The 10,785-nt window shown below is 49.4% G+C and overlaps 1 protein-coding gene across 1 annotated transcript; it reads left to right on the forward strand.

The window, feature by feature from the left end:
* Positions 1 to 693: 693 nt before the first annotated feature.
* On the forward strand, positions 694 to 9,365 carry LOC149273483 (prolyl hydroxylase EGLN3-like). Its single transcript, XM_089506253.1, has 5 exons — positions 694 to 1,539; positions 7,958 to 8,077; positions 8,232 to 8,368; positions 8,845 to 8,912; positions 9,313 to 9,365. Exons 1-5 carry the CDS (start codon positions 694 to 696, stop codon positions 9,363 to 9,365), a joined length of 1,224 nt encoding a protein of 407 aa, XP_089362379.1.
* Positions 9,366 to 10,785: the final 1,420 nt, after the last annotated feature.

Here is a 10,785-nt window from a genome sequence, read left to right on the forward strand (position 1 = left end):
CTGTACGTGGAGTGGCCTTTGGGTGGAAGCCACCAACGCACCGTGGATTTGCGGACGCCGAATAAGCGGAGATCCCTGCTGCCCCTGCCTGGGTAAGGACTCTTCATTCTCTCCTATATGTATTTTTTAACCCCTTGCTGGGGGCTCAGCTATTACCCTCCCTTGGAACCACAGGGTTAAATGCCTAATGAACCCCTTTTACCCCCACCCCCCCCTCTCAGTACCGGAATGTTTATAAACAATACGGTTTCCGTTACTTTGTATCTCCTCGCCTGTCATTGTATCCGATTCCCTGCGATGATCCGCCGATCCGCTGACGATTACGATCCACGCGCGGCCACCAGCTTTAAAAATGTTAATGCCTTGTTTTTCCTCCCCCTTTTTTTCATTACCCCCCCCCCTTCTTTATGTTATTTAGGAGGATTTGGAAGGAAAAGACCAGAAGAGGCGTCGTTGGGGGTGGTGGTGTCGGTGGTGGTGGGGAGTTCGGAGGAGAATGACACCCTTGCCCCCGTTCCTTTCCACCGGGAGCCGCGGTGAGAGTTGAATGATGGAGCCGGGGCGTGCGCTTCGTGCCAAGGACATGATTCTGTTGAGATGGAAAGAGGGCACCAGCATTTAAATAGTAAAGTCCAGAGAGAAAAGCGGCGCTCGGGAGAACAGGAGGAGGTGGCCGGTGTACATTGTGCCAGCATGGGGGTGGAAAGCTTCCCGCTGTATCCTGTGAAGGCATCTCAACCACCTTCTGATGTCCACGGCTCCAGCAGCTCGTTCGGTGGGGGACACCGCCGTCACCCGGCCCCAGCCAACGGCGAGAGCCAGCCTGTCCAAGCTGAGGAGGAGGGGGCCGTGCCGGCTTGCAGAACCGGCCCCGCGAGGGGTCGTGTTTTGGTCAACGGGGAGAAGCAGCTTATCCGGAAAAATGGGACAATGGGGGCTTTTCCAAGCGTGGGAGACGGCGGCGGTGCCAAGGGCCAGGAATTCGGGATGGCCGTGAGCTGGAGGGCCGAGGGTCTGGCTGCTAAGAGGAAATGGGTGGAAAATGGGGTCGGAGGGGCCCCGGCTGAAACGGGACCCTCGATGTTCCCTCCTATGGAGGGCAAGAGGTGGAAGTCGGAGGTCCTCAACGATGCCCCAACTCACCAGGAGCCCAACGGCAGACACGAGGGGTGTTTGGCTTCCAGACACGCCAGGAGCGGGAGCGTCACGGCGGGCTCTCAGCGCATGGCCGTGGACTACATCGTGCCCTGCATGGCCTATTATGGGATTTGTGTCAAGGATCACTTTTTGGGAGACGCTCTGGGCTCCGGGGTCTTGGACGAGGTCGAGTTACTCAACAGGAGCGGGAAGTTTCGGGACGGCCAGCTGGTCAGTCAGAGGACCATCCCGTCCAAGAACATCCGGGGTGACCAGATCACGTGGGTGGAGGGCAAGGAGCCCGGCTGCGAGAACATCGGGGTCCTCATGTCTCGGATTGATGAGGTCATCATGCACTGCGGCGGGAAGCTGGGGAGTTATGCCATCAACGGCAGGACCAAGGTAAGGGCAGGGGGTCTGTGACGTCAGGCCGGGGGGGGCGCTGGAGATATGCGGCTGATGAAGGGTTAACGCGTCAGCCCTGCAGTGGAAGGGGCAATGTCTGCACCCCATCTGTCTGTTCCCCTGCAGTGGGAGGAGCCGACTCCGTGCCCCATTGCTCCCTTCTATCACTGTTGCCCTGCAGTGGGAGGGGCAATGTCTGCCCTATCGCTCCCTTCTGTCTGTGTCGCCCGGCAGTGGGAGGGGCAAAGTCTGTGCCCTATCGCTCCCTTCTGTCTGTGTCGCCCCGCAGTGGGAGGGGCAGACTCCTGGTTATCGGGGGCATTGTGCGTTTGTTCCTGCGCGGTGCAGTGCGGAGGCTCCAGGGCGACAGACGGGGCCGTTTATTAAAGCCTCGTCCTGCCATCCATCACACTAAGGAAGCAACTTGGTCATAAACAGGAAGCATCGAAGTCAGACTCCGACACCCTGCGCTCTGCACAACAGTCTCCCAGTCTCATCGCTGCCTCTGTCTGTCACCCCGAAGTGGGAGGGGCCAACGCCGTGTCATCGAAACCCAGACCCTGCCGGCAGATCGGCCCCCGTTGGCCCCCGTCTAGTCGCCGGTTTCTCCCGCTGTAAAGACTCAAACCTTAATCAGACGTTGGGCTCGTCTTAGATTCAGGAGCCGTATGTCTATCCCATGCGTGTTTAATCCCCTCACTGTATTACCCTCTACCACCTCTGCTGGGAGGCTGTTCCACTTATCTACCACCCTCTCAGTAACAGCTCATAGCTCCTTCTATCTGTGTATCCATAGATCCATAACATGTGAGCTTAAATAATATAAACGTTCCCAATAAAAGAGAAACGGCTTTCATTTACTGCGTTTTCAACAAAAATGTTTTTTTAACTTCTTTTTAAAAATGTTACCAGCTGCACTGAGTCTCCCAGCTCTGCATTTACTGCTTATGTCAGCTGGAAGTCACCTGCTGTCACCTGAATGACCCCACAAGTTACATAGTAAACACTCAGTGAGTAAAATATGACATCAGATCTCACCCTCCATATATTAACTCTTTCACAGTAATAACCCCCAGCGCTGTATACAGTAATATAACCCCCAGCGCTGTATACAGTAATATAACCCCCAGCGCTGTATACAGTAATATAACCCCCAGCGCTGTATACAGTAATATAACCCCCAGCGCTGTATACAGTAATATAACCCCCAGCGCTGTATACAGTAATATAACCCCCCAGCGCTGTATACAGTAATATAACCCCCAGCGCTGTATACAGTAATATAACCCCCCAGCGCTGTATACAGTAATATAACCCCCAGCACTGTATACAGTAATATAACCCCCAGCGCTGTATACAGTAATATAACCCCCAGCGCTGTATACAGTAATATAACCCCCAGCGCTGTATACAGTAATATAACCCCCAGCGCTTTATACAGTAATATAACCCCCAGCGCTGTATACAGTAATATAACCCCCCAGCGCTGTATACAGTAATATAACCCCCAGCGCTGTATACAGTAATATAACCCCCAGCGCTGTATACAGTAATATAACCTCCAGCGCTGTATACAGTAATATAACCCCCCAGCGCTGTATACAGTAATATAACCCCCAGCGCTGTATACAGTAATATAACCCCCAGCGCTGTATACAGTAATATAACACCCCCAGCACTGTATACAGTAATATCCTCCCCAGTGCTGTATACAGTAATATAACCCCCAGCGCTGTATACAGTAATATAACCACCCAGCGCTGTATACAGTAATATAACCCCAGCACCTTATACAGTAATATAACCCCCCAGCGCTGTATACAGTAATATAACCCCCTGGAGCCGCCGTCGCTGTCAGTCGTGTGATATTTTGGGTGAATTTCCCGGCTCAAACACCGCACTGAGCTGACGCTTTATGGCGATGCTAATGAAGTCCGTCCCTCCATAGACTCTCATTAGTCAGTATTTTGGGAAGTTTATTACATAATTCAGGAAGAGGGTGTTTTTCGGTTCCTGGTGTGCGGCGGGGGAGACAGTCCGGGTTGGGACGGGGTATTAACCCTTCGGGGAACGGGACTTTGTTTTCTTTTGTTGCTTTATAGTCAGAAACCTCATAAAAAAGCCTTAAGAAGCTACCAGAAAGCTGCAGTGATTTCCTGCCCCGGGGATGTCATTTGAGCAGTTTATATTTCATGGAACAGCTTCCCAGCAGAAGTGGTAGATTAAGGTTTGACTCTTTACAGCAGGATACGGGGGCCGGATGGGGCCGATCTGTCGGAAGGGTCTGAGATTAGAGGGAATGGAGTGAAATCTCTCAGATGTTGAGGAGGGAGAAAAATTGTGAATGGTATTACTGAAAGCAGGGGGAGGGGTTGGGGGTAAATCAGGTGGGGCAGGAGGGTAATAAATGGCCGATCGTGACCTTCACCCCCTCTCACTCACTCTCCTGAGTTAAGAGGTGACTTCAATGCCATCGGCAAGTTAATGATTTCTAGAGTCCAAGTCCTGAGTCACCGTGACATCTGCAGCCGCGCTTAACCCTTTTCATGCCAGATCTGGCGCTGCCACTGTGTATATATTTCACAGAGTAGTAGTGCGTGCGTGGTGGGGTGGCACTGCCGCTGTGTATATGTGTCATGGTGTTGTTATTAAAATGTCCATGTTACAGGGGCCCCGCCGTGGCCCTGCCCCGGGCCCCCAGCCTTCGGATATTCTGGGAACGAAATGTCTTTTCCCACCGAGTCACACGAGTCCCCTCCTGGAACGAGATATAAATATCCCCCGAGCCGCAGCGTTCTGCTTACCCCGTCCGGCTGGAATGTGATTTATCTGCGGGGTATCAGGACTTTCCCTACAGCTCTGAGACACTCGATAGTAATGCCGAGTATCTATACCCCCGCGCTGTATAATAATACCGAGTATCTATACCCCCCGCGGTGTATAATAATACCGAGTATCTATACCCCCCGCGCTGTATAATAATACCGAGTATCTATACCCCCCGCGCTGTATAATAATACCGAGTATCTATACCCCCCGCGCTGTATAATAATACCGAGTATCTATACCCCCCGCGCTGTATAATAATACCGAGTATCTATACCCCCCGCGCTGTATAATAATACCGAGTATCTATACCCCCCGCGCTGTATAATAATACCGAGTATCTACACCCCCCGCGCTGTATAATAATACCGAGTATCTATACCCCCCGCGCCGTATAATAATACCGAGTATCTATACCCCCCGCGGTGTATAATAATACCGAGTATCTATACCCCCCGCGCTGTATAATAATACCGAGTATCTATACCCCCCGCGCTGTATAATAATACCGAGTATCTATACCCCCCGCGCTGTATAATAATAATACCGAGTATCTATACCACCCGCGCCGTATAATAATACCGAGTATCTATACCCCCCGCGGTGTATAATAATACCGAGTATCTATACCCCCCGCGCTGTATAATAATACCGAGTATCTGTACCCCCCGCGCCGTATAATAATACCGAGTATCTATACCCCCCGCGCTGTATAATAATACCGAGTATCTGTACCCCCAGCGCTGTATAATAATACCGAGTATCTATACCCCCCGCGCCGTATAATAATACCGAGTATCTACACCCCCCGCGCTGTATAATAATACCGAGTATCTGTACCCCCCGCGCTGTATAATAATACCGAGTATCTGTACCCCCCGCGCTGTATAATAATACCGAGTATCTATACCCCCCGCGCTGTATAATAATACCGAGTATCTGTACCCCCAGCGCTGTATAATAATACCGAGTATCTGTACCCCCCGCGGTGTATAATAATACCGAGTATCTATACCCCCCGCGCCGTATAATAATACCGAGTATCTATACCCCCCGCGCTGTATAATAATACCGAGTATCTATACCCCCCGCGCCGTATAATAATTCCGAGTATCTATACCCCCCGCGCTGTATAATAATACCGAGTATCTATACCCCCCGCGCTGTATAATAATACCGAGTATCTATACCCCCCGCGCCGTATAATAATACCGAGTATCTGTACCCCCCGCGCTGTATAATAATACCGAGTATCTGTACCCCCCGCGCCGTATAATAATACCGAGTATCTATACCCCCCGCGCCGTATAATAATACCGAGTATCTGTACCCCCCGCGCCGTATAATAATACCGAGTATCTATACCCCCCGCGCCGTATAATAATACCGAGTATCTACACCCCCCGCGCTGTATAATAATACCGAGTATCTACACCCCCCGCGCTGTATAATAATACCGAGTATCTACACCCCCCGCGCTGTATAATAATACCGAGTATCTATACCCCCGCGCTGTATAATAATACCGAGTATCTATACCCCCCACGCTGTATAATAATACCGAGTATCTATACCCCCCGCGCTGTATAATAATACCGAGTATCTATACCCCCGCGCTGTATAATAATACCGAGTATCTATACCCCCCGCGCTGTATAATAATACCGAGTATCTATACCCCCCGCGCTGTATAATAATACCGAGTATCTATACCCCCGCGCTGTATAATAATACCGAGTATCTATACCCCCCGCGCTGTATAATAATACCGAGTATCTATACCCCCCGCGCTGTATAATAATACCGAGTATCTATACCCCCCGCGCTGTATAATAATACCGAGTATCTGTACCCCCAGCGCTGTATAATAATCCCGAGTATCTGTACCCCCCGCGCTGTATAATAATACCGAGTATCTATACCCCCCGCGCTGTATAATAATACCGAGTATCTATACCCCCCGCGCTGTATAATAATACCGAGTATCTATACCCCCGCGCTGTATAATAATACCGAGTATCTACACCCCCCGCGCTGTATAATAATACCGAGTATCTACACCCCCCGCGCTGTATAATAATACCGAGTATCTATACCCCCCGCGCTGTATAATAATACCGAGTATCTATACCCCCGCGCTGTATAATAATACCGAGTATCTATACCCCCGCGCTGTATAATAATACCGAGTATCTATACCCCCCGCGCTGTATAATAATACCGAGTATCTATACCCCCCGCGCTGTATAATAATACCGAGTATCTATACCCCCCGCGCTGTATAATAATACCGAGTATCTATACCCCCCACGCTGTATAATAATACCGAGTGTCTATACCCCCCGCGCTGTATAATAATACCGAGTGTCTATACCCCCCGTGCTGTATAATAATACCGAGTATCTATACCCCCCGCGCTGTATAATAATACCGAGTATCTATACCCCCGCGCTGTATAATAATACCGAGTATCTATACCCCCCGCGCTGTATAATAATACCGAGTATCTATACCCCCCGCGCCGTATAATAATACCGAGTATCTATACCCCCCGCGCCGTATAATAATACCGAGTATCTATACCCCCCGCGCTGTATAATAATACCGAGTATCTATACCCCCCGCGCTGTATAATAATACCGAGTATCTATACCCCCCGCGCTGTATAATAATACCGAGTATCTATACCCCCCGCGCTGTATAATAATACCGAGTATCTATACCCCCGCGCTGTATAATAATACCGAGTATCTATACCCCCCGCGCTGTATAATAATACCGAGTATCTATACCCCCCGCGCTGTATAATAATACCGAGTATCTATACCCCCCGCGCTGTATAATAATATCGAGTATCTATACCCCCCGCGCTGTATAATAATACCGAGTATCTATACCCCCCGCGCTGTATAATAATACCGAGTATCTATACCCCCCGCGCCGTATAATAATACCGAGTATCTATACCCCCCGCGCCGTATAATAATACCGAGTATCTATACCCCCCGCGCTGTATAATAATACCGAGTATCTATACCCCCCGCGCTGTATAATAATACCGAGTATCTATACCCCCCGCGCTGTATAATAATACCGAGTATCTGTACCCCCCGCGCTGTATAATAATACCGAGTATCTATACCCCCGCGCTGTATAATAATACCGAGTATCTGTACCCCCCGCGCCGTATAATAATACCGAGTATCTATACCCCCCGCGCTGTATAATAATACCGAGTATCTATACCCCCCGCGCTGTATAATAATACCGAGTATCTATACCCCCCGCGCTGTATAATAATACCGAGTATCTATACCCCCCGCGCCGTATAATAATACCGAGTATCTATACCCCCCGCGCTGTATAATAATACCGAGTATCTACACCCCCCGCGCTGTATAATAATACCGAGTATCTATACCCCCCGCGCTGTATAATAATACCGAGTATCTATACCCTCCGCGCTGTATAATAATACCGAGTATCTATACCCCCCGCGCTGTATAATAATACCGAGTATCTATACCCCCCGCACTGTATAATAATACCGAGTATGTACAGCGATGTTGAGTATGTGTTGTGTTTGCAGGCGATGGTCGCGTGTTATCCCGGGAATGGAATGGGATATGTGAGACACGTGGATAATCCAAACAGAGACGGACGCTGCTTAACCTGTATCTACTACCTTAATCAGAACTGGGACACCAAGGTAGGGCTGCCCAGCACTGTATCCACTACTGTGTAATAGACTTAATAAAAGAAGGCACCGTGTTACGTAAGCTAATGAGAGCGACGTGTTTAATGGGCTAAAGAGACAGTCCCGTGTTACGTGACCCCGTGACATGTGTGTCTTTGCTGCGCAGGTCCATGGGGGTCTCCTCCAGATATTCCCCGAGGGCCGCTCAGTTGTTGCTAATATTGAGCCGATATTTGACCGGTTATTGATCTTCTGGTCGGATCGGCGAAATCCTCATGAAGTGAAACCAGCGTATGCCACACGGTAAGCCGAGCACATGTGTTATGTACCCTATAGAACCATATATTTATTAACATATAACATATAACATATACAAATAATATATTCACATATAACATACATAACATATAACTACATATACAGATATATACCTATAACATAGAACTACACACACTTATTACATATAAACATATAACACACATATAACTATATATACACATAGTGCAGGGGTCCGGGGCACCAGGATTAAGGCTTTGAATACACAGCTCCACCTTTGCACTTTGCTCCGGCACACAATGGGTTACTACACCTGTAAACTGGGCATGCTTTCTGCCCCAGTAGGGGTATCTATGCACTGATTACCCCGGTGAGGGTATTTACACACTTACTGCCCCAGGAGGGGTATTTATATACTGCCCTAGTGGGAGGTATTTTTGCACTGATTACCCCGGGAAGGGTATTTTCACTCTTGGTAATGCATCATTTTTTCCTCCCCGCAGGTACGCCATCACTGTCTGGTATTTCGACGCAAAAGAGAGAGCGGAAGCCAAAGATAAATACAGACTCGGTGAGCGGATCCGAGAGCGCGCTCAGCTCAGTAAATACCCCAGCCGGGGCTGTTTGGCCGGCGGGGCGATTGGGTTAAAGATATTTCATTTAGAGTCTGGGGGGTAGTTTGCAGATTCCCTTTAAATTAGAGACGTCTAAGAGAGGTCACATGTCTGGCTTATAGGGCCACTCCGGCCCCCGCATGCACTTTAATGTATATAATAGCCCTGTCTTCTCTCACATTCTGTCTCTTATTCTCGTTCTCATTCTCTCTCAGTTTCTCTCGCTTTTTCTCTTTCTGTCTCATTCTCTTTTTATTTCATTCTTTATTTCTGTCTCATTCTCTCTCTCATTCAGTCTCTCACATTCTCTCTCTCTCACGTCTGCCCTCCATCACGCTCTCCTTCTCCCTCCCGCAGCCAGCGGACAGAAGGGTATTCACGTCCCTGTCTCGTGTGCCGGTACCGTTTGACGACGCTCGTACGGTGGGAGTCTCTGCGCAGCACCGGCTGCCGTCACCGTGATGCGGGTCAGACACGAGGAGCCCACGGGCCGGGAGCCGGGGGGGGCTGCTCTCCCCCACAGTCTGCAGCCCTGGACGGGGAGATGACCCTCCGAACCGAGGAGAGACGACATGCGGGGCAGAGAGGAGCGGACGCTGCTTTCCCGGGTTTAATTACCGGGGGGGGGGGTGTAGTAACTTCTGGGGTCTCACTGCATTCATCCACTGGGGGGGGGCAGAGGGGTAAAAAAGCAAAGGAGAAATATGGGGAAGACAGAAATGGAGGGTGGGGGGCGGTAAGGATTCTGGGGTAATTGGGTGGCAGGAGATCCCCCCCCAAAGCGATTCCAGTATATAACCCCCCCCCCTTATCTGTATCACATGGGAGAAGCCGTCTGTTCTCAAGATCTGCAGGATTATTCCTCCCCAATGAGTTATCCCTCCTTGATTGTTGTTTGTTGGCCCCAGCAGCCTTTGTAAGGATGAAACATCCGAGTTCTACTAATTGCCAAACAAAAAGCACAAGTCCTAAAAAACCCAAACCCCAAAGCCGGCCAAAATCACCCCAGAACAGGCAGGAGACACAGAATGGGGCCTTATTCACTAAACAGGGAGTGGGGTCGATAGAGGACCGCTGAGGTTTCAAACAACAGGCTCGATGGGAGAGACTGGAAGACAGGTTTTTACCCCCCCCCCGTTAACCCCACCTTCTGCTGCATGCCCCACCCCTTTTACGCTACGGGGTGTGCGCTACGAGAAAGGGTTAACGCCGAGAAATAGTTTATTTTTTAAATAAAGAAGAAATGTACAAAACTTATACTGAAAAAAAGCTGCAATAAAGATTACCTCATTACCACCGGCAGCCGGGTGCGGATCTGTTTCTTATATAGTTTACATAAGGTGTAGTGGATGCATAGAACTGCAGCCAGGCAGAGATGGCACATTGCTACTGTAACAGGCAAACGGAACAGTTTGGGAGGGGGGATGAAAAGAAGCAGAAATGTGGGGTATAAATAGCGTCCCGATTTCCGTGGCCCCAACGGCCCCTCCAAATCACAGGTTTAGCAAAAACCGCAATAATGAAAGTTGTTTTTTTTTCTCCTTCTCTGAATATCGCTGAGTGCGGAGCGCCACCTGCTGCCAGCCCCCCGTACCTGCAGCCCCCGCCGCACTAAACGCCTTAACCCCTTCACGACACGGGCTTTGTCTTTTATAACACTTTTTTTTGTATATAATTTAGTATGAATTAAAAAATATATATATATAAAAACCCAGCAAAATTGGACTTCGTTCTTCCCACGTATGCTGGGGCTGAGAAAAGTGTTTTTTGGGTAATATTTCTATATTTAAGGTATATTTTTTTAAAAAAATTGTTATACTTTTAAAATGG

This window comes from Sceloporus occidentalis, unplaced genomic scaffold, assembly GCF_023333645.1.
Source record: "Sceloporus occidentalis isolate IW3139 unplaced genomic scaffold, rSceOcc1.0.p SCAF_373, whole genome shotgun sequence".
In the NCBI taxonomy this organism is placed as follows: Eukaryota; Metazoa; Chordata; class Lepidosauria; order Squamata; family Phrynosomatidae; genus Sceloporus; species Sceloporus occidentalis.